The 25,362-nt window shown below is 39.5% G+C and overlaps 1 protein-coding gene across 6 annotated transcripts in view; it reads right to left on the reverse strand.

Annotated features, from left to right (window-relative positions):
* NSD3 (nuclear receptor binding SET domain protein 3) overlaps positions 1-25,362 on the reverse strand; it is a 109,642-nt gene that overhangs the window by 11,646 nt on the left and 72,634 nt on the right. For 4 of the 6 annotated variants that reach the window (XM_027122835.1, XM_027122837.1, XM_027122836.1 and 1 more), the window contains 7 exons: positions 20,247-20,444; positions 19,610-19,783; positions 15,026-15,172; positions 11,593-11,749; positions 6,256-6,458; positions 5,440-5,552; positions 4,586-4,855 (listed from right to left, as the gene is read on the reverse strand). In XM_027122835.1, the coding sequence (XP_026978636.1) occupies positions 4,586-4,855; positions 5,440-5,552; positions 6,256-6,458; positions 11,593-11,749; positions 15,026-15,172; positions 19,610-19,783; positions 20,247-20,444 (1,262 nt within the window). The remainder of the gene's footprint in view (positions 1-4,585; positions 4,856-5,439; positions 5,553-6,255; positions 6,459-11,592; positions 11,750-15,025; positions 15,173-19,609; positions 19,784-20,246; positions 20,445-25,362) is intronic. The other 2 variants (XM_027122839.1, XM_027122838.1) reach the window with 2 other exon arrangements.

Here is a 25,362-nt window from a genome sequence, read left to right on the forward strand (position 1 = left end):
TTACAAATGCATAAGCATTAACCCCTTTACCTCAAAAGCGTGGCTGATTCAGTCTAGGACAACAGCATTAGCTACAGGACTTACTGGTGTTACCAATACATTTTTAAGGTAAAGAAATGTCTTAGGCAGTAAATTAAAATGTATTTGCTTATTGCTTCACCAGACTTGTGTTCCTCCCCCGGCCCCCGACACAAATTCTCACTAGCCGTTCTCATAGCTCTTAGTATCACAGAACTGAGAGTACCAGTCATCTCAAGAGTACTATATTATATTTTCTGATTTTGATGAATAATTAAGAGCATAAGCCAATGTCCTTTCTCTACTGATAAAAAGACAAGATTGTGATTTCTGTGTAAGAGAAGGGCGCCTGTGGGTCAGCCTTTCCCTAGGTGGCCGGCCGGCCGTGGGTGAGATGGGGGAGGAACCCCGCCTGCTTCAGGCAGCCACACGCTCGTTTCAGCTGGGCCTGGTCACCACAAGAGTGCACCTCAGGCTTCTCTCCCCCATTTTAACTGACAGTACAAGCTCTGACAAAGAGTTAGAAAAGAACCGCACTTCATCTCTAACTGCAACACCACGGCAGGACCGCTCTGCACGTTCAGGTACTACGCACTGTGGCCCAGAGTGGCTTTTCCTACACCCAGTTTGGACTTGGACCCCGGCTGCTGAAAACATTCTGCACCTTTGTATGGTATCACCACCCTCACCAGGTAGAAGATTTCATTGCCGTCTTGGCTGCACTGCCACCTAGTGTTCCTTTATTCTATGGCAAGTTTCCTTTAATGAAAACCTACAGAGCAGAATTTAAACCAAATCAGCTCCGCTTCATGTTTTTTTTAACAAATTGGGATTCAAGTTAAGGTTTCATTTGAAGAAAGGGTTCTGTGGCTTGAAAGGCCTGAAAACCATTTATTATAGTTTATATTTACTATTCTATGAAAATTGGTGAATACAGAAAGGTGAAAGTGCTGATATCAAACATGAGGCATGGAAGTCTCGTAAACTCGATACCATTGTGAATAAATGTCTCTAGCTATTTTGTAAAAGAAATACTTTAGGCATCCAAAAAGTGACAAATCTTTAGCCTCAAAGAGTTGCTCACTGGACTTAAAACCATTAACTGTGAATTCAATTATGGATTAAAAATAACAAAATAAAGAACTTTTAGGGAATTCCCTGGTGGTCCTGTGGTTAGGACTCCACACTTTCACTGCTGAGGGCCCAGGTTCAACCCCTCGTTGGGGAACTAAGATCCAGCAAGCCGCGCAGTGTGGCCAAAAAAACCAAAAAAAACCTTTTAAAATGCTAGAAATCTGTCCTTAAAGGCAATGGCAAAAAGGCAGGGTTTAATTCAGTACTTAATATAATTTTTTTAATTTCTAAGAAAGAAACCACATCATAACAGGAAGTCCCTTGTTTAACTCTGGCACACGTTTTTAGGAATTGTTATGTGTGAAAAGAAGGGGACTGACTGTGTACATTCAATTTGCTATTTGGTTTCTGTCCCCTAAGTATACCCAAACCTTCTCCATGTTGCTACAGTCTTTATGATTATGCTGTTCAGTGACTGTATATTTCTAGCTATTTTGTAAAACACCAATTGTCTTAACATTAGCAATTCCTCAAGTGCTAAAGTGCAGAATAATCCTGATTGTATTTTCTTTTCTCTTAATTATATCATTAATTTAGTAAATTAGAATATGGTTTAGAATAAGTGTTATTAAATAAATGTTATTAAAAGATGTTAACATGGTATTAAACTGGATAGATTTCAGGATGGCTCCCCAAACTCCCCTGAAATCATAAGCAAAAATTTGCAAGTGATATGCAGGGCATTAAAGTAATATCAAAACATGTGCATTATATGATGCCATTCTAAACGCAGATGGCCTTTGACCAGGCGACCCAATCCACAAACCCAATGCATTGGCAAATCCCGTTGGCTCTACCTTTAAAATGTCAGAAATCCAACCACTTCCTTCCTACTCAACTACAACCCTAGTTAGTCCAGGCCACCAGCATCTCTCTCCGGGACTGTAATGGTCTCCTTTTTATTGCTCTCTCTCCATGATCATAAATTCCCCACAGTACAGCCCAAGTTATTCTTCTGAAGCCCAGACTCTTAAGGTGGCCCCAGTGACCCCTGCCTGCTGGTGCTCACGCCGTTGTGTAATCCCCTCCCCTGGAGACAGCAGGACCTGTGACTTGCTTCTAAGCAACAGAATGTGGCCCAAGTGACAGGATGTGATTACGTGAGTTTGTTACATTAGGGCTTCAGCATCCATCCTGCTGGAGCGTCTCTTTCCCTCGCTGGCTGTAAGGAAGCAAACAGCCCTGTTGGAGAACCCCATCTGGCAGGGAACTGCAGGAGCCTCTGGAAGCCAAGAGCAGCAAGACAACAATAACCACAAACCCAAACCCAAAACACCTAATGCTCTCAGACCTAGCGCCGTGAAGAACAGAACTGTGCCAGCAGCCGTGCAAGCTGGGAAGCCGGATCCTTCCCTAGTTGAGGCACAAGAATGAGAATCCAGCCAGGTCAGTGCCCTGACCGCAACCTGGTGAGCCCCTACGTAGAGGACCCAGCTATGCACTGACCTATAGGATCTGTGGGATAGTACGCTGTGTGTTATGCTGTAAGTTGCCAAGTCTGTGGTTATCCTGTTAAGCAGCAACAGAAAACCAACACATCGAGGCAGACGGACGCCCTCCCTACTAAACTCCGCCAGAAGTCCCTGTCCCGAGGCCGACGAGGCCCCGCACAACCTGGTCCCGCTGCCCCGCTACCTTGCCACCCGCCCACCTCCCCGGCCCTCCTCTGCTCCCTCTCCAGCTCCCTGCTGTCCTGGCGCAGGAGGGCCTTCACTCCGGCCTGCTCTTCCACGTGCCTGCACGCCCTCCTCGCTCACACGTTCGGGTCAGACCTTCCTGAACCCAGTCCCTGTCACCCCTACCCTCTTTGACAGCTTTGTTTTTCTTGGTGGCATTTGGTGGTAAGTGGCGCCACATGTCTATCATCTGTCCCTGGTGGACTCACAAAGGTGTCCTGCTCACTGCTGTCTTCCAAGTGCCTAGCACAGCCCCAGGCACAGGGAAGCCGCTGAACAAACACGTGCTGAATGAGTGAGCTTCACCCAAGCAATCTGACCTACAGAAACGGATGACAGATGATCAACAGAATGAAAGAATGTGTGTGTGTACACACACACACACACACACACACACACACACATTTATTGGAAAACAGGCTGTGTAAATGATGGTACATTTTACTACGGAATACAATGAGACTATGAAAAACAATGAGGTGAAATCTGTATTATGGCCATAAAAATAATTTTCTGATACATTAAGTGGGAAAAAAGAATAATATGTATGATTATATTGATGTTTAAAAAACCCTACAAATACAGAATATATGAATATGTATTTGCATATGTGTTTATGTGTAGAATTGCATAGAAAATGTTCTAAAAGGCTACATACCAACCTATGGACAATGGTCCTGTCCATTTGAGGGTGAAGGAGGAATTTCACGCTTTATTATCTGTTTTTGTATTGTTTGATTTTCTTTACTACATTATATGGTATTTCTTCATGACAAAGGTGATTTTTTAAAAGGCAGAAAAATGCCAAGAATAATTTTAAATTCCCACTAGGCCTGTCTTCTCTCACTAAACATGGCTCCAAGTTCTATATGTTGGCAGGTGGGGGGAAGGGTGGAGGTGGGGGCTTGTTTTAAAACAGATTGTTCAGGCCTGTCACCAATATTTCAGGTGGCACTGTTTTAACAAGGACCCCGGAAGATTCTCAGGATATCTAAAGGTTGAGAGCCACTGTTTGAATAGCAGGATTTACTGGTGATTTTCAATTTTCTTTGAGCTATTTGCATTAAAATATCTTCTACAATGGACATGTATTTCTCATGTTAAACAAAGAGACTGCTTTGAAAAATTGCTTCAAAGTATAAGAATGAAGATAATTTATAAGTATCAAAGATCTCAACTTTTTCCAGTTGCTTCTGTATATATGATCTAGTTTGAGACTAGCAACAACTCTTAAACATGTAGGGCAGGAATTATGTCCATTTTAGAGATGGAAAAACTGGGGCTCAGCGAGGTTAAGTGACTTGACCAGGGCTTCATGGCTAATGAATTATGATGTTGGAGCAAAGTCCTGGGGTTGCTAGTTTCTGTCTCAGTACGCCCTTAACTTTACTCTTTTTCCTTTACATATTTTAAATCTAGTTTGCTTAACAAGTAAAAATTATTTCAAATAGAATTACCAGTGTCCCTTCTCCTTTTTGACTGATCATAGGAAACCCAAAGGTTATGTGTATTTTATTTTTTTAATTAAAAAATTTTTTAACGTCTTTATTGGAGTATAATTGCTTCACAATGGTGTGTTATGTGTATTTTATTACTACCTCTTTTTACTGCTCCCTCTTTGCTCAAGAAGTGCCAAACTCTCAGCTTCGGAAGTTTCAAAATTCTGGAATAAATCCCCATGTATTTAATCCTTATTGAAGCATTTCTAAGAGGCATAGGTCCTGGTCTGTTCCGCCACTGCCCCCATCCCACGCTACCTTCTTGATGCTCCTTTTGGTCCTGAGGCCCCAGCCTCTCCGCTCCGTCTTGATGATTTCTGCATCCGGGTAGAGCCTCTTGGTGAAGCACTGGTTCTGGCAGCGCTCCCCTGCCGGGCACACCTGCGGGTGACACTCGTACTGCAGCATTCTGTTCAGGCACTCGGACTCCAAGCCACACGGGTTCTCGTCAGCCGGCTTGCAGTTACAGCGGGGAATCTCTGACAGGTCTGCAACCTGGATCTGTACCTTTCCTATCACTTTGTTAGCCTGAACAACAAAATCACAAATGGGAGGGAGGAATTTGAACAGGACACAGGAAACACCCAGGCCCTCTTGGCTCTGCTACTGCCCTGTGGTGTGACCCTGAGAAAGGCTCTTTATCTTGATCATAATTTCCCCATGAATAAGCTAAGACTAATAGCTGTCTCTCCTTAGTTGACAAAAATATCAAAACCTGATGTGAGTTCTCACTTATTTATCCTGTGTATTTCTCCTTCTACCAGTTGATGACAATTTCAAAACTGAAAACCACTGTGGGCTGTCTGGAAGAAAGGGGTTAAATCCCTATATTTTTATTCGGTCACACGGCAAACTGATGGATCAAGAACAGGTTTCCCCATCAAACGTATTTGCTCCTCGGTGTGAGGGGCTCATCAGAGCCCCCATCAACCCAGGGCAGCAACCCCGGCTCCCGGCTGATACTCCAACAGAAGCTCTCAGGTTGTTCTGCAGAAGACTGGGTGGTAATTAGCAAAAGTTTTTATAAGACAACAAGGGCCTCTAACTACTAAGAGAGCAATGCATTTCATCTTGTCTGTCAAAGAGCAATGTTTTCACGGGTAAAGACTCACTTTGATGTGTTTGTAAGGAGGGGGTTTTCTTGAGTTTTTTTCAATCTCTAGTGCTTCTTTACTTTCTCTTTGCGCTTTCAATTCCTGGAAACGTTTTGCAGCTTCTTCCAACGCTGCCAATAAGACCAAACAAAGTATATAAATACCAAAAACCAAATAAACAAAAAACATTAAGAGATTAGTTTTACCCTGCCTTCCCAACACACTGAATCTGGCCGGAGGGTTTCTTTTTAAAATTATATTCTGGAAATAACCATTTACCACCAGGACAGGGTAACACTGAAATAGGATATAACTCCTTTACGGCTGAACACTGTGCCCTGTGCAGGCTGTTGCTTCGGAGGAGAGGTCCCACTTCAATGATCAGAGGTTTCCACGTGGACCAGAGAGCAGCTCTTTACCTCGTACTAGATTTAAATTCACTTTACTCTTACCCAGAAAGCCAAACTTCCTGGCAACTTGTTGCAAAAGCAGCTATAAGGCTCTTCCTGGGAAGCATTTAGTCTTACTATCTTACAAAGGAGCTTCACTTGATTAAGAAGACTATGTATTTCCAGAATAATCTCTATGTTTGTAGTAAGATCACTGAGGGAGCTCCTTTCACGTACACAGCACAGTCTACTACACTGAATGTATTTTTCCAGCTGACTGGATTGTGATGTGGTTCTAATGTAATTGGAAACTTATGGAGGCCGGATCATAACACCTGGTGAAAACTCTCTAACACCAGAAACACATCTTATGCAAGTTAGGAGGTGTGGAGAGATCAACCCAGGGGTGTTAGTTCTGAGCCACTGTGAACGTTGTCCAACGTACCTTTTTTGAAGGTCTTGTTAATACTAGTCTGTCCCTCAGCAAAGCTTTTGTCTCCTTCGACGTAAGGGAACACTCTGCCCTGGTGTACCCAGTAGTAGTCGTGAGAACCGAAGAAGAACACGGGGAAGTCCCCCAGGTCGTGCTTGAGGCCCTGGATGTTGAGTGGCACAGACCGGGGGTTGCAGATCTCCGCTGGCCACCACCTGAAAGCAGGAGGATGAAATCGCACTACGCTTTACGTGGCTGCTGGGAGCCAAAAAACAAAGGTTGTGTACTTCGCAATTTTTATTCAGAATCTAAGGACACAAAATACCTCGCTTATCTTTAATCCTGCCCAAACCACACGTCATTTAACAACACAATGAATGAAATAGTGAACACAGACTAAACAAACTAGGCCCTAAACACCCAATCTAGTTTCTTCCTTAAAAAATTAATATTTGATATTTATAAAAGAATGTATATCATGAAAAGAAAGCATAATAATAAAGTAACAATGAAACCACTATACAACTTAAGAATCAGAATTTACCAATAATATTCCAAACCAGATTTCAGTCCTAGGAAAGTCATGTTTTTCTCCAAATGTGACATTCTTAATACCAAGTCTGTCTTTATTCCTAGTAATCAAGGGCATCATTTGAGAATAAACTGATGCTACAGTAAAGAATGCCCACTCCCATTCAAACTGGTGTTTTCTGACTCTCTAATCAACCAGGATAAATACTTTCTGGTCAAATGTACTAGGTTTATATCAGTGTATATTTCAGAATCTAATTCATCTTAGATCATAATAGATGGGAGATTTGGGACAGGACTGAAAACATAACTCCTTCATGCGACGATGACTGTGTCCACAGCAATCACTGAGGGAACCACCTGTGAGGCTCACTGGACAGTTTCCCACAATTGGGCAAGTCAGGAATTGTAGTATATAAGATCATCGATACCAAGAGTAGATATATACAAACTTAAATTTCTTTCAGTCTCTTATTTATAGATGCCTAATAAAATTGTTTATTTAATGAACAACGACATTACTGAGAAGATAAATGATGGCACGGTCGCATTCCCAGATTTATAGTGCGACCAAGAACACGCTTCACCTAAAAGCACTCCGTGTCCATCTAAGGGTTAATTAAAAACGTGGGTAGAAGTCTGTGCTCAAAGTGTTAAAACAAAACAACACTCTTTTGTGTAATCAGTATTTAGCTCCCCCTCAAAGCAGGCTGGGCGGTGGTCGTATTTCCGAATCGCGTCAAGGCGTGCCGGGAGCTCGCGGTAAGTGCGAGCACTGGCTCAGGTAGACAGAGGCACGCTTTCTGCCAGCCTGGTTCCAGGCACTCACCTCCCCCAGGAAGCTTCACAGCAGAATAACTAGCTATTGAAAAGAAACAGTTTCGTGGGGCCCAGAAAGGCCTGATTGGAAAAAATACATTAAGAATTAGTTCATGGATGTGAGTCTTTGCAAAATGAACAAGAATATGGGCTGCATATGAAACCTCAGGGAGTTGTGAACGGGAGCACTGCTCTGGGCTTCTTTAAAATGTAATGTGATAGCACAGGGGGATGAGCTCGGTGCTTTGCGACCACCTAGAGGGGTGGGAGGGAGACGCAAGAGGGAGGGGATATGGGGGTATAGGTATACGTATAGTTGATTCACTTTATTATATAGCAGAAACGAACACACTATTGCAAAGCAATTATACTCCAATAAAGATGTTAAAAAAATGTAATGTGATTAAAATTTAAGTATTAAAATTAAGTCAAATATATTTTCGTATTCATAAGTTTTTTAAAAAAGGAAATATGTAATGTACGGCACAGTGACTACAGTCACTGCTAAGAGACTATATTTGAAAGCTGCCAAGAGAGCAAACTTTAAAAGTTCTCATCGGAGTTCAGGCTTTTCTGGCACTAGCTGTCCTGAACTCCTAGCTTGGCTCCCTGTCATAAACACTGCACCCTCCTTCACCACACACAAAAAAAGTTCTCATCACAAGAAAAAAAAATGTGTAACTATATATGGTGACGGATGTTAACTAGACTTATTGTGATCGTTTTGCAATACAGACAATGTCGAGTCATCGTGTTGTATACCTGAAACTAATATAATGTCAATTATATTTCAAAAAAAAGGCAAAAAAACTTTTAAAAAGGAAATATTCTGAAATGTGTTTGAAGATCTAAAGGCTCCTTACACTGTTTTAGATATTTCTTATCCAGGAATGTCTTATCTATTATTTGTCAAACCTGCACCCCTCCCCTCCTGGAAAGATATATATTTTTAATTATAAAAGCAATGTGTGCTGGTCAGAATCGCCATCACTAAAAAGTCTACAAATAACAAATGCTGGAAAGGGTGTGGAGAAAAGGGCACCCTCCTACGCTGTTGGTGGGAATGTAAGTTGGTGCAGTCACTATGGAAAACAGCACGGAGGTTCCTCAGAAAACTAAAAATAGAGTTACCATGTGATCCAGCAATCCCACTCCTGGGCATATACCTGGACAAAACTATAATTCAAAAAGATACATGCACCCCTATGTTCACAGCAGCACTATTCACAATAGCCAAGACACAGAAACAACCTAAATGTCCATCGACAGATGAATGAATAAAGAAGAGGTGGTACATATATACAATGGAATACTACTCAGCCATAAAAAAGAATGAAAAATGCCATTTGCAGCAACATGGATGCATCTAGAAATTATCATACTAAGCGAAGAAAGTCAGAAAGAGAAAGACAAATACCATATGATATCACTTATATGTGGAATCTGAAATATGACACAAATGAACCTATCTACAAAACAGAAACAGACTCACAGACATAGAGAACAGACCTGTGGTTGCCAAGGGGGCTGGAGGGGAGGGAGAGGGATGCACTGGGAGTTTGGGATTAGCAGATGCAAACTATTATACATAGGATGAATAAACAACAAGGTCCTATTGTACAGCACAGGGAACTATATCCAATCTCCTGGGATAAACCATAACGGAAAAGAATATAAAAAACAAATGTATATATGTGTATCACTGAGTCAGTTTGCTGTAACAGCAGAAATTAGTACAACACAACACTGTAAATCAACTACACTTCAATAAAAAAAAAGACTATACCTTTAAAATTATTAAATGTAACTTTATGGAAAAAAAAGCAATGTGTGTTTCTTTTAAAAATTAAAACAGTACAGAAATGTATAACAGAAAAACTGAAAATGGCTCCCCCTAATAATCTCATGCCTCAGACTATTAACATTAGATGTTTTTTTTCCAGGTAATAATAAAAACATATTATATCTAGATCTACAGTTTTTAAAAGTTGTATAAACACATGGAGAGATAATGTATATACTGTTTAACATACTTCCTAAAATTAACTATATATTGTGGATACCCTCCCATGTTACTATACGCACCTGCATATTCCTTCTTTTGGCTTCCAGGTATTCTAAAATATGGATACACTACAATTTATCTGACAAATACCCTACTGACTGAACATTTGGATTATTTAAATTTTTGCAATTAGAAATAATACTGCAATGAACACCCCTATAAGTACACTTCTGCCCATTTGTCCAATTCTTTTCCTTAGATAAATTCCCTGAAGGGGAACTACTGGGTCAAAGGGATGCACAGTTACAAGTCTGATACGTGATGCCTTACTTGGACAGGAGCACTTGTCTCCCCATGCCCTCCTGAGCTGCAAAATTATTACTCTTAAACCTTTGCAAGTCTGTTAACTGAAAAATAAACTCTTTGTTTTTAATGTACATTGATTTTTAGTGAGGCTGAGCATTTTTTACATGTCTATTTTCTATTCCTTTGCAAACTGGCTCTTTCTCTTCTTTGCTCCTTTTTCTTTCTTTTTTTTTTTTTTTGCGGTACGCGGGCCTCTCACTGTTGTGGCCTCTCCCGTTGCGGAGCACAGGCTCCGGACACGCAGGCTCAGCGGCCATGGCTCACGGGCCCAGCCACTCCACAGCATGTGGGATCCTCCCGGACCGGGGCACGAACCCGTGTCCCCTGCATCGGCAGGCAGACTCTCAACCACTGTGCCACCAGGGAAGCCCAGCTCCTTTTTCTAGGGAAGGTATTTTCCTTTTCTTACTGAGAGTAGAAGAGTTCCCCTGGTTTGATATTTGCCTTTTAAAACTTTGTATCTTTTGCCATAAAGTATAAAATTATTTATGTATTCAAACTGTCCATTTTTTAAAAAGAGCTTGGAGATTTCCCCGACATATGTTAAAAAAAAATAGCTGGGGGGGAGCTTCTCAATGCCCCTTATCTCAGCTAAAAACTAAGTTTTTAAGGTTAAATAGGTAAGCAAGCAGTGTATTTAAAACAGAGAAAATGACATAGCCCTTGTTAAAAAAAATTACAGTATGTTTGAAATTCTACAGAAACATATTATACTTAGGATTCTAATTGAAAAGCAGAACTCTACTATGTGTGTGTGTTTGTGTTTTTTTTAAACCAAGGATGGACTTACACCGACACATCATAATCACCTAGTTTACCTTCGAATTCACTCTTGGTGTTGTACATTTTATGGGTTTAGACAAATGCATAGTGGCATTTATTCAACATTATAATATTATACAGAGCATTTTCACTGCCTTCAAAGTCCTCTGTGTGTTCTCTTGAATAGTATCTATTTTCTTAGTAAAATTATAAACACATGCCTCAAAATGTAAAATGCAGAGTTTAAAAAAACATCATTATTCCTGTTCACTTAAAGGCTTGTTAAAAACAGGCTTCTTAAAAGGAGGAAGATTTATTAAAATAATGGCAATCACACATACTTCTTGCTTCATTCCCTTAAGATCTAAAGGCTCCTAATGAAATAATCTCTCTCTTTAAATTCTAAAAAGCTCTCTCTTTGCACACAATTTAGAGCTTCTAGCTAGAACTATAATGGACTAGATTTAGGGGTAAAAAGAGCTATTTTGGCCAGGATATAAACTCTTAACTTTATTAGAAATCAGAAATTAATATAAATCTAATTAGAGTGCAAAAAAAAAAATCTTCCCCACTCTCCACATGAAAGCTTTTATTTTAAAATCTATTAGTACCATAATCCATTAGGAAAAAGTAACTTTCAGAACTTAAAAACAAAAGTCAACCAACTCATAAAAAATATCTATCAACCACTAACCTTCCCAGTCTTCTAAAAACCCAGACTCAAACTATGTTTCTTCTCTTTCTGTTTCTAAGGAAGTTGCAGCACTGTGCTGCTTTTTCTACCTATCTCCTAGCCACTTTGTGTACAGGCTATGAACTACTGAACAGTAACTGAATACTTCCTCTTTGTCCTTGGAAAAACTTGCCTGTAATTTCCCAATTTGACCCAAACAATCTGCTTGTAATGTAGTTTCTTGCCAGCTTTACAGTCATTGCAATTCCAGCAGCCTTCTGGCATCTCTATGCTCAGGCACTCCGGGTGGAAGGAAGCCGGGCACGACTCACAGCAGAGCAATCTTCCACCTTGAAACAAACAAACAGTCTTAATAACTGAGAAAAGAGGAAAGAGAGAGAGACAAGAGAGAAAGTTATCTTTTACCTGCATTAAATTTGATTCAGATTGAGGGAAATTAACCAAGGGACTGAGTTATATTTTAGTGATGGATTAAAATACAAAGCAATGAACAGATTTAGCTGAAGTAGCCCTTTCCAGGGAGGGCTTCAGTGGCCAGAAACTCAAAGCCTTTGAGTAGTAGGAAAAACATTACTCTTTATCCCTCTAAAATGTGGGCTACTGAAGTACCAGTTTAGCAGGCAGCTAAGACTATTAACATATGACAAATAGATGCATAAAATCTTTAGACTGAGTAGATTTGAGAACAGATTTTCAGAGAAATATGTAGCAACTCTCTTTTTCTCCTTGAGCGCTAAGAAAGCAAGCAATGGTCATCTTTGTATTTTAATCCAGTGGCACAGTTAACTACATCCCTTTATAACAACATTAGCAAGAATGAAAACAGCCAATAGGTTGACCAGTACTTTTTTCTTCCCATGTAAGAATACAAAAAAGGAAAAGAATCTTGAATTGGTGATTATATTATCATTACCTTTTCAGTGAAGACAAATAAAGTCAAACAGGCTATAAAGCAGTGGTTTGCAACTTTTTCATCACCAAGGATCCCCTTGCCCTTTCTCATGGATCCATATGTTTTCAAATATTTTACCAAACAAAAAACCCACCAAAACCAAAAAACATTTTAAAAGTAACAATTATTTTCTTCTGTTTTAATTAACCAAAGAAATATATAACAGCCGATCAGAGCTTCTGATCCCAATAACAAAACTGGTATTATCACATTAAATTGCTAAAAGCATAGCCAAATATAAAGAAACTCACACCACTGTATTTTACACAAATGTCTGATTCTGTTAGACTTTCTGAACTGTTAAATATAGTTCAGAATTTTGTTTGTAATATTTCCTGATGTCATATTGAGAACCACTGCTTTATAGCATAAACTAAGTAAGTATCAGTGTAGAATCAAGTACCACACACAAGGAGATGCCTCCAAGTACCCTAGCAAAATCCTCTCCTTTTAAATACACAAAACCATCTCTGGATCAAGACCAAAGCAGGTGCGGCAAACAAAACAATACTATTTTTAAATCCAAAAAATTAAAGAGATTTCGGGGAGAAATCTCTTTATTGTTGTATTTTCTCTTTATTGTTGTATTTCAACAAGTGACAGAAAAGAATGTTAACCACTGAAGATGAAATGCAATAAAGACATTTACTGGAAAAAAAAAAAAATCTTTCTTGGAAAACCAAGTCTACAACCCATGAGTGTACTGAGATTTAAAGTCTCATAAGCAAAAGGTTAAGAGCCCTCTATACAACTTTATCAAATCACATGCTCCAACCTTTTGAGGGTTAGCTATCAATTTTCCAGAAAATCTCGTCTTCCTGTAGACTTTCAAACTTCTAACTGATTAACATAAAAACAAAAAGAAAATCCATATACAATCAGTGATGAATTAAATTACTATATTTCCTCTGCTTAAAAGCTTTTACTTCAATCATTGGGATTTTCCCCTTTGTCTGCAGATCTCAATATGGATTAATTGTTCCAATTCTCCAACCTAGAGATTAGCTGCCTGAGTGCTCTTAGCCTAGGTAGGGAATTCTTCTGTAAGTTTAAAGTAAAATGAGATAATTCATTTTTCCATCAGAAAGAAATGACCGATAGGGAGAGCGGTCTTTGCAAATACCTTTAGAGGACAAGTGATTATTAGGGTTGGTGTGGAAAGGTCAGTCTGGCCATTTTTTAACATTATGGAACAGTCCTAAATTTTAAGTCTTATTTCAGAGGAAATACAGACCCTGAATCATCAGTGAAAATCATCACGATTTTTTGACAAAAATACACAAGGGAAATAGAAAAATAAAAATATGAACAATCCACCTTGGTGCTATGCAAGAAAACTGCTTTAGGATGCGAGAGAAGAAAGATATGGTTCAAGCTAAGCAAACAGAGGGCTCAAAATAATTTCAATTCATGTCAAGGTCAATACCGAGTACTGAAAAGAAAGTAAACGACAATTGAATTAGTCTAATTTTATAAAGGCGCCAGCAGGAAAATAAGGCATTTCCTAAAATGCCTCAGGTAGTCTAATTTTATTGCACTATGGAATTAGTCAGACCCATGTCCATCTTTGTTTTGGAAACAGTTGGTATCACCAGTAAGATGCCATACTGTGACTTCAATAGAAAACAGACAAAAGAGTCAACAGTCTCTCCAACCTCCCTCTTCATGGGTTCTAATCAACTTGCTTAGTTATACTTTTTTTTAGTCATGGGTTGCCACTTCAGATGTCTGACAAACAGCAAACATACGTCATCAGCAGGCAACACAAAGCATGAAAAAAAAAAAAAAGAATTGAATTTTCTTTAAAGATTCTGAGCCTGGCCTCAGATCATAATGGCAATGTATACAGGAAAAGGCTTTCACCTTCCAAGTTATTTATTTTACCCTCTGGGATAACTCCCCAAATAATACATTATTGTTAAACCACTTTTTTCCCTTTTATTACATGTAGGCTATATAAAGCAAAACACAAGATTTTTCTTCCATAGATTAAATTAACTTGGAGAATATAAATATACATTTAGCTCTTGGATCTCAGTGGATAAATTATCTATTAGCAATTCTTCAATTCAGCTGGGCTGCCTTTCACTATCCAGTATTTGCAGCATTTTCCCAGCTGCCCCCCAATGTCTCCTAAGAGAAGGGCAACTAGTTTTCATAGCACCATAACAAAAACATTTAAGAAACAAAATGACAGAATGTATTTCAGAATCAAAATTTTAAGTGTCAGTATCTCTGTTTCCCTCTATAACCTGTCTTGTTATTTAGCTGAAAGTTAGTAACAAATTATATCACGTCTATTCTATTCTAACATGAATGATACGGTTCTACATCAGGCAAAAGAGGAAGAGCCCTCAGAACATGCTTCCATATTAAGCAGAATCCTAGTCTTTCAATTTTAATGACTATAGATATATGGAAGGTGTGAAAATTTATTCAAGGAGAAGAGTAAGTAAAAATTTGTCATAATGGAATTATTTTAAGCCCTTTTTAATAATTTTGCAGCCATATGAAGACAGCCACAGCCACCAAGGTAGAATTTACCAAAAGCAACAGATGGTGCTTGACAGGCATACATTTCCCCCCTTCATTTAAAGAGAAAAAATAGGAAATGCAAAAATAAAAGTAAGAGATAAACTATTTTGATTATTACCTTTCTCACATTTCTTTTTGGAAGCTGACGAAGAAGGAATCATAGGTAATTTCATCAACTCTGCACGATTTGATTCGTTCAGTAGGTAGTGGGACTTATAGGCATAGGAACTGAACATGGGGTCTGAATGGTCCTGCACTATCAGCCCTATACGAGACAAACAGAAAGATGTGAGCTGCAATGAAACTACCCATGATTCCGTGAGGAAAAAATAAACCAACACCTACTATGTAGCTGTGCTTAAAGCTGGGGGGGAAAAGAATAGGAAAAGAAAAGATCTGACAGACAAGGCTTTCCATCGTTATTAAAAGGAGTTTAAGCTACTCAAGGCCTTATCCCTATACAGAAACCTATACACCCAGAAAGAAACTCCAATTTAATTTGAGGATGTAAACTGCTTTGACGTCATTCTGAAAACCCCCTCTGGAAAACAAAGCTACATTCCTTAAGGTTTAGAAGTACTATGACGACAACCCAAAGAACAAAATAATGTATCACTTAATTGCTGGAAATAAGAACTGTCTACGTGACACACTAGAGACCCTGGTCACCTTCAATACATCAAGCAGCGCTGAAAGGCAGAATTGGGCTTCTTCTCCTCTGCTCAGATCTTTAGATACCCTCAAATTCCAGCTTTCTCAGCCAGATAATGAAGCTTTTCTCTATCAGTATGATACATGACTTTAGAGAAGATATAAGTTGTTGAAGTTCACTGAGGTAATGCAAACAGTTAAAGTTTTGTCCTCCCATGAAAATAACTGACTTAAACGCTTACCAACTTAAGGGTTTATAAAAACAGTCCTTTCAATCTACCAGTACAGCTGTCCTGTTGGAGGAAAACAGCATCTGCTCTAAACTACCCGTGACACCCACCTTTCCCCTGAGTTAAGTCCATCCTGTAGCTACGGCCACTCCTAAACCCAGGACCTCTGAGACCAGGGGAACTTTCTCTATTTGGTTACTGGTCAAATCATGACCGCAGTTTCATAGAGATCATTTTGAGAAGAGGGAAGAGTTTTGTTTTTAAAGGGGTGACCATTTACTATTTTCTGTGGATTTTATCTTCATTTGATGCTATCCTACACTGAGGCAGATTCAAGAAATACTGATATTTCTCATGTGAATGGAACTTGAAATTGCTAATCGGCAATACATAAGAATTTTCGAATAAAGGTTATACAATGTTGAATGAACATTTCATACATTTAACAGAGAAAAGTGGTGCAATGGCTTTTAAATAAGAAAGAACAACTTAGAATATTAAGTAACTTTTATTTTACACCACCCTCCAGATGAAAGGAAATGCTGAAGAATCTATACTACACTGAAATATAACTGCACACACCCTGTGGCACCATGCGGGGCAGGGGAGGAGGAATGTTTCTCTAAATGCTGAAGCATTTCTAAAAATACTTCCAGATATTTCAGTCCTAAAGATTAGCTTAGGGCTTCCCTGGTGGCAGTGGTTGGGAATCCGTCTGCCAATGCAGGGGATGCAGGTTCATGCCCCGGTCTGGGGGGATCCCACGTGCCATGGAGCAAACGAGCCTGTGCGCCACAACTACTGAAGGCTGCGCGCCTAGAGCCCATGCCCTGCAGTGAGAGAAGCCACTGCAATGAGAAGCCCGCGCAATGCAACGAAGAGTAGCCCCTGCTCGCCACAACTAGAGAGAGCCCGCGTGCAGCAACGAAGACCCAATGCAACCAAAAATAAATAAATAAACTTATTCAAAAAAAAAAAAGAAAAAGAATTAGCTTAATGATTTTAAACAACCAAGAACTAAGACAAAAATCCTCTGTGCGGAGGGAGAAACTGTACGCGACAAGAAACAAAGGCAAAACAAGCTGAATTTTCTAACACCAAAACATAAACAATTGAAGTATCCCTTTTCATGTGTGGATTTATTATAGTTAGATTTCCTTAAAAAAGAAGACCTCTATAAATTCTGGTAAAAGAACACATATCATTTACTTCCGGAGAACTTTTAAGCCCTTCTCAAATCCCAACATCTGATCTATTTAGAATAAGTTTCTGTAAAATGCTGGAAAGGAAAATGAGAGTTTCTGTTTACTGTGCAAAGTTGCAGTTAAAATATTTGGGGATTAAATAATCTTGCTCTTTAAAGAGGCATTTAAATACAGCACATCTTTCAGAATAATTGCCAAATTGATAAGATGCAAACAGCATCCTGTTGTTAAAACATGAGTTTTCCCCTCATTTCCATTATCTCAAGCTTTTAATCAAGGCATATAACTTAAACTTAACAAAATGGTTAGAAGTTTCTCTAAAACTAGGTTCCTTGACAATGGGTCGTTTTCTATCTATCTTAAAGGAAAACACCTGCTTTAAAGGGCACCCAATTATTAAATGAAACAGAGCAAAAGAAAATATTGGTCGATATACTTAACTGATGGTACTTGATTCAGAATATACTCCAAAGTAAGCCAACATGATAGTTTTAAACTTGGTATTTAAAATGTTGGCTCAGTTACTTACACACACACCCACACACACCAACACACCTACACGCCCACACCCCTCCACCCCTCCTAGTAAAAGTGAGTAAAATTGAGTGCCTAGAAGGGTAGAATAAAGTATTTACAAAGTGATGGACTTTATGTTATCACTGACACTCATCTATTTGAAAGTCTCTAAAGCTAGTCATTCAGTTGATAATTCAGTATTCTCATCCTAGCATTATTTTCTTAGGAGTGGAGAGATGGAAAAGGCACGTGACTTTTTATTTCTTTGGCTAATACAGTGTGGCAGGAAACACTTCAGACCTTCTTCCCCCGTGCCATCCAGACTTCAGAGCAGGACGCAGCTGTCGTCACTACTCTACACAACACTTCCTTCTACCTGCAGACCGCCCCGTGCACTTCCAAACTGAAAAACTCAAAGCAGTGTGTACAATGGACCCAGGAGGCTGCCATGGAAAGGACTACCACTTACTTAATCTTGTACCGTCCACCCCCTCTGGTTATTTTTCTTTTTTTTAATGAGAGTTTCAAAAGCAAAACAACTCAAGATCTATCATACTAGCTAAATTCTATTAAAAATACTCTATAGTACTTTCACCAAATTAAAAGAACTGTCTCCTAAGGCAAAAAAACAAAAACAGGAACTTCCCTGGTGGCGCAGTGGTTAAGAATCTGCCTGCCAGTGCAGGGGACACGGGTTCAAGCCCTGGTCCAAGAAGATCCCACATGCCGCGGAGCAACTCAGCCCATGCACCACAACTACTGAGCCTGCGCTCTAGAGCCCAGGAGCCACAGCTACTGAGCCCCCGTGCCACAACTACTGAAGCCCGCATGCCTGGAGCCCATGCTCCGCAACAGGAGAAGCCACCATGATGAGAAGCCCACGCACCGCAATGAACAGTAGCCCTCGCTCGCTGTAACTAGAGAAGGCCCGTGCGTGCAGCAAAGACGACCCGAAGTGGCCAAAAATAATAAAAAAAAAAAAGATAAATAAATTAATAAAAAAACAAACAAAAAAAACAAAAACAAATAAAAAACAAAACATGATCCAAAACTTCATTTTCAGTATGGGCTAAATATAATCTAACAGGCCTGATATGCCACACAGTCCTTTCAAATATTTCACACTAAGGGAAGTTTAGAAAACTTAGCACTTATGAGTAAACAAAACAAAAAAAATGCACTTGGGGATATTAGTTGTTTCTAAAATGCTTACTAAACACTAAAAATTCTTTTATTATAATATAGCTGAGACGCTCTGTAAAGTTAGGTACTCTGTATCACATTCAACTGAAGAAGTTCTACTTTATATTTATTACGAACTCAAGTTCACTGATGCCCTCAGGGACGCAATATTGTTTTGAAGCGATCAATCTTAAGTGGCAGACTTAAATATCAACAGCTGGCAAGTAAGAAAGCCTGTACTGCAGGCTCTTAACTAATACACCACATATGTTGCCTTGGCTGTATTCCACCAGGTCTTCCTCAATGCCAGACCAAAACATGATAAAATACAACATAAACAGTTAAAAAATAAATGTGCTCTTCTTGCCTTCCAAGTGAAATCTCAATTAGTTGAAAACTCTGGATTAAAGAATATGACATGGGAAGAGTCTACTTCGAATAGAAGAACTGTTTGCACAAGGGAAGAGAGCTGATCCTTGAACAATGCCGCGGTCAGGTGTGTGGACCGCCACGCAGTTGGAATCCCCTGTAACTTTAAGTTGCCCCCCCCACCACCTGCGGATTCCACCAACCTTCAATCATGTAGTACTGGAGTACGCCACTGAGAAAAATGCGCACAGAGTGGATCTGCGCAGCTCAAACCCATGTGGTTCAAGGGTCAAGTGTAGATTAATCTTTTGATGCTCCAAACAGGAACACTAAGAACTCATTTATAATTCTAAGTTACTAAACAGATGTAGATTTTAGCTTAATTTATGGAAGAATTAATATTCTAACAGTTTGAGTGTCTAATGTTATAAAAGGGACGAGTTACTGGAAGTGTTAATCTCTCTCAGGGATTTTACTGAAACTCGATTTTAATGGGGGAAATATGCCAATGAACCCAGAAAGACATAAAGAGAAAGGGCTGACACTCACCTCTTGCACAAACGAAACAAAAGCCTACATTTACAGCAGAGGAAGAGTTACTGCTCCGTTTGGAATGATTACTACAGATGAGAACGTAGGAAGACACAAATATGCTGCCGGCAGCAATGCAAGCATCTCCAGAGTGGTAGGCTACTGGGCACCTCAAACATCTCATCATGCGACCTGTTGAAAGACAATCAAAAAGGAATCTATGTAAGAAAGAATCAGCTGATATAAAATGAGATCTTTTGGGATCCAATGTGATGCTGGTTACAGTAATACAAAAATCTTTTTCTTCCCTAGTTTGACTCTGCTGTTTCTGTGCTGTATGGCCCCTAAATGCAGTGCTCATCAGGAGGTCACTCAAAGAAAAATGTGTCTGTGCCAGTGCTGGAGAGATGCTGGTCTCCAATATGGCACCCGTTTAAGGAATGTTCAAGGGTAATTTTGAACATATGGAATTTTCTTCCCATGGTCTAAATTAGAACCTAGAATCCACTTACCTTACTATCTTTTGTGGCTGAGCTGTAATAGCTATAGATAAACAGAGGGAAAATGCCTGATGTTCTTTATAATAATGTGCTTACTGTTTGCTACTGAACTTACAAAAAAAAACAACTGTCCCCTTCCTTAGCTCTGTTTTTACCTTTACTTGCTTTGTGGATATCTTTCTCCATACAGCAGGCAGAGCAGCAGTGCTGGGGACAGCGGAATCCTTTTGATTCAAAGATGGCAGTGGGGAATTTGCGGACACAGGCTTCATGGTAAAATTTCCCACAAGCACCAACAGAGCAACGCTTCACGTCTGTACCAGACACTTTACATGAAAAACACGGGTGCTCTCCTGGAATATTGGTGAGGAACACAGATTAAATAAAATCTGATTAAAGCATATTCCTTTTAAACAGAAGCAGTCACTGACACCGAAGAGCTAATCCCCAAAGATTCTACTATTGTGTGTAAGATTTTTAACATACAAAAAAGGCACTGAAAATAGTTAAATTAAAATATGACTTAATAAAACTTGCTAGAATAATTGATTTGCTACAATAATTGATCGTCAATTTGAGGATATAGCACCAAGAACAATTTAGATCTCCACTTCTCACTTTATACTGAAATTCCATGGAAAATCTAGAACAGAATTTTCAACACCTGGCAGCTGAGAGTGGCAAGGTCTTCCCAACATAGAATAAAGAAATTACCAATAAAAAGGCAGATTCCATTAGATAATCACAATTTCCATTTGTAAAACAGACATAAAATGAAAACTCATAATCCTAATAAAAACAGAAAGTTATATCTACACATCTTATTCAAACTGTAGAAAATCAAGGACAAAGAGAAAATATTAAAATCACCCACAGAAAAAGACAATTACCTTCAAAGGAGCAAGACTGCTGACTGAAAGAGAAAGATGGAAGCCAGAAAACAGGGGATGCTATCAGTAAGGGCTCAAAGAAAACTGTCACCAGCCAGAATTCTACGCCCAGTGAATGTACTTTTTTTCTTTTTTTTTGCGGTACGCGGGCCTCTCTCTGTTGTGGCCTCTCCCGTTGCAGAGCACAGGCTCCGGACGCGCAGGCTCAGCGGCCATGGCTCACGGGCCCAGCCGCTCTGTGGCATGTGGGATCTTCCCAGACCGGGGCATGAACCCACGTCCCCTGCATCAGCAGGCAGACTCTCAACCACTGCGTCACCAGGGAAGCCCTGAATGTACACTTCAAGATGGAAGTGAAGTCAATACACACTGGGGAGAATTAATAAAACCAAAACTTGTTTCTTTGAAAAAGGTTAATAAACTGATATCCCTGGAAACAAGTAACTAATAAAAAAAGGGAAAAAAAACAACGTTAACATCAGAAATGAAAAATGATACATCACTACAAATCCTACAGTTGTTTAAAAAATAATAAAAGGACATCACTATATTTTTGCCAATAAATTTGAAAATTTAGATAAATCAACAGATTCCTAGAAAAACAGAACTTACCAACACTGGCACAAAAATATTAAATAGAAAAAATGACAGTTCTATAATCTATTTAAGAAATTGAAACTATAATTAGAAACCTTCCAACACTAGAAACCTTCCAACCAGTGGAGCCCAGGTGGCTCCACTGCTCAACTGCCAAACATGTTAAGAAAGAAACAATTAGAATAGAAAAGAAAAAAAAAAGGAACAAGTGAAAAACAGATGTAGAAAAATAAATGCAACAAGGATGACAAAGGATTATGTTTTGTTATATAAAGAGTTCACATATGATGTTATCACTTATATGTAGAATCTAAAAAATAAAACAAATTAATGAAAATAACAAAACAGGGACTTCCCTGGTGGCGCAGTGGTTAAGAATCCACCGGCCAGGGCTTCCCTGGTGGCGCAGTGGTTGAGAGTCCGCCTGCCGATGCAGGGGACACGGGTTCGTGCCCCCGTCCAGGAGGATCCCACATGCCGCAGAGGGGCTGGGCCTGTGAGCTATGGCCGCTGAGCCTGCGCGTCCGGAGCCTGTGCTCCGCAGCGGGAGGGGCCACGACAGTGAGAGGTCCATGTACCGCAAAAAAAAAAAAAAAAGGAATCCACCGGCCAATGCAGGGGACACGGGTTTGAGCCCTGGTCCAGGAAGATCCCACATGCCGTGGAACAACTAAGCCTGTGCGCCATAACTACTGAGTCTGCGCTCGAGAGCCCGCGAGCCACAACTACTGAGCCTGCGTGCTGCAAATACTGAAGCCTGCACGTCTAGATCCCATGAGCCACAACTACTGAGCCCACGTGCCACAACTACTGAAGCCTGCATGGCTAGAGCCCGTGCTCTGCAACGAGAAGCCACCACAATGGGAAGCCCGCGCACCGCAACGAAGGGTAGCCTCCGCGCACCGCACCTAGAGAAAAGCCTGCGCACAGCAATGAAGATGCAACCCAGCCAAAAAATAAATAAATAAAATCTTTTTAAAAAAAAGGAAATAACTAAACAGTCTCACAGATACAGAGAACAACCTAATGGTTACCAGTGGGGAGAGGAATGGGGGGAGGGGCACTAGATAGGGGCAGGGGATTAAGAGGTACAAACTACTATACATAATAAAATAGGTAAGATACAAGAGTATATTGTACAGCACAGGAAATACAGCCAATATTTTATAACAACTTTAAAAGTAATATAATCGATATTGAATCATTATGTTGTACACCTGAAACTAATATAATATTATAAACCAACTATACTTTAACCAATTAATCAATACAAAATAAAGCAGAATCATGGGGGAAAAAAGAGTTCACATATGGAGAAAATATATGTAACATATACAAGAAAAGATAAGAAGACTTATAAAGAACTATAAATCAATATAGAAATGGCCTAATATAAAAGTGGACGACTAGTATGAACAGGAAATTGACAGAAAGCAGAAAGACAGATAGCCAATAAACATATGCCAAAATGCTCAACTTTGCTAGTAATCAGATAAATACTAACTAAAACCACAAGTAACATTTTAAAAATTCATCAAATAGGAAAAAACTTAGAATCTCATAATACCCATCATTGATCAGGGCGTGGGGAAACGGGCACTCTTATGTACTGCTGGTAGGAGTTTAAGTTGGAAGGAACTGTCTTCGAAGGCAACAGGGCAGTATCCATTCTAAAAGGAGACATTAACTTCCTGTGGCCTAGAAATTCTATAATACTCCTTGCTGTCTGTGTTAGAGGGGAGACTTGTACATATAAAAGGATGTCGACTGAAGCATTGTTTGCATCCACATACGACTGAAAGTTGTAATTATCTGCCTTTTAAAATTAGGATGAGCGTTTTCCTTTTGTGTCTGTGTTACATATGGAAATCATAAGTGACTATTTATTTGGATATCATCTTTTGGGAAGTGTTCAAGTCTTTTGCCCATTTTTCTTATGATGCTATAAAATTCTGAAAGACAAAAAATACAAGGAATAGTTTTTTGTTTTAATTTTTTACAGAAAGTTATATTTGGTTTTGGAAGTACCTAACCATTACAAACTGGCTAAGTCATAAAACTTTAAAATCAGGACTTAAAACTGTGATATTCAAATTTTTGTTGTTGTTAACTGGCTTTGTTGTAGAAATAAAATAGAGCAGTGTTAAACTGGCTGAATTATAAAAATTCTTTAAAATTAGTACTTACAACTGTGATGTTCAAATTTTTTGTTTGTTTGGCTTCGTTATACAAATAAAACAGAGTACAGCAGGGTTATTTTTGTTGTTGATGTCCTGTTGCATATATATAATTTCAAACTATATTTTAACATATTGGTAGATCTGAAAGCAATAGTACTGTTTTGTTTTGTTTTTTAAATAAATTTATTTATTTATTTATTTTTGGCTGCATCGGGTCTTTGTTGCTGCACACAGGATTTCTTTAGTTGTGGCGAGCGGGGGCTACTCTTTGTTGCAGTGCATGGGTTTCTCATTGCTGTGGCTTCTCTTGCTGCGGAGCACGGGCTCTAGGCATGTGGGCTTCAGTAGTTGTGACGCACGGGCTCAGCTGCTCCGCGGCATGTGGGATCTTCCCGGACCAGGGCTCGAACCCGTGTGCCCTGCATTGGCAGGCGGATTCTGAACCACTGTGCCACCAGGGAAGGCCAATAGTACTGTTTTTAAAAATTTTTAGGGCTTCCCTGGTGGCGCAGTGGTTCAGAATCCGCCTGCCAATGCAGGGCACACGGGTTCGAGCCCTGGTCCGGGAAGATCCCACATGCCGCAGAGCAGCTGAGCCCGTGCGTCACAACTACTGAACCCGTGCACTGCAACGACTGAAGCCCGGGGGCCTAGAGCCCATGCTCCGCAACAAGAGAAGCCACCGCAACGAGAAGCCTGCGCACCACAACGAAGAGTAGCCCCCGCTCACCACAACTAGAGAAAGCCCGTGCGCAGCAACAAAGACCCAATGCAGCCAAAAATAAATAAATAAAATAAATATTTTCTTAAAAACCATAAAAAAATAAAATAACTTTTAGAAATTTTAAAAATTAAAAGAAAATTATTTTAAAGTTTAAAAGGTGTGACTTTACCTAATGCATAAACTGCCCTACGTAAAAATGAAACAGGCTTTCACTTGCATAATTATCAAAGTAAGTCTAACATAAATGAAAATTGTTGTAATTAGTGGTACCGTCACACTAACAGAGCTGACTGAGCTATAAACCCCTGTGAGACTTACGTTTAGAGCTCCAGCATGGGCACACTTCCACTACCCTCCCCTCCTCACTAGCACATGGTCTTCCTTTAGACTAAGAAAGTAATAAGTAAAATTCCCTGTTACACATTTTATTCAAAAGGGCAAATGAAAATGCTTTCTTTCCAGAAGTCACATTTGTCTTAAACAACAGAAAGTGGCAGTATAAGAACTTATCGGGCATGTATCCTGTAATACTTTTTACATGTGAAGTGTTTTATCTTTTGATAAACAAAAAAAGACTGTGTAAATGATCTTAAACAATGGTTTGAAGAATCTGAGTTTTCACTCCTAGTATGTTGGTAGTGTACCACATTGGTATCAAACTGATTTTCATGTGATAGTAAATATATCAAAAGCAGTTTGAAAAACAATTACTTTTGTGGTTTTGATTTGCATTTCCTGGATTACTAATGATGTTGAACGTTTTTTCATGTCTTACTAGCCATTTGTGTATTTCTTTGGAGAAATGTCTCTTCAAGTCCTTTGCCCAATTTTGAATTGGGTTATTTGGGGGTTTTTGGTGTTTTCTTCTAAGAGCTTTATA

Source organism: Aethalodelphis obliquidens, unplaced genomic scaffold (genome assembly GCF_003676395.1).
Source record: "Aethalodelphis obliquidens isolate GAN/ISIS:26980383/991018 unplaced genomic scaffold, ASM367639v1 scaffold25, whole genome shotgun sequence".
In the NCBI taxonomy this organism is placed as follows: Eukaryota; Metazoa; Chordata; class Mammalia; order Artiodactyla; family Delphinidae; genus Aethalodelphis; species Aethalodelphis obliquidens.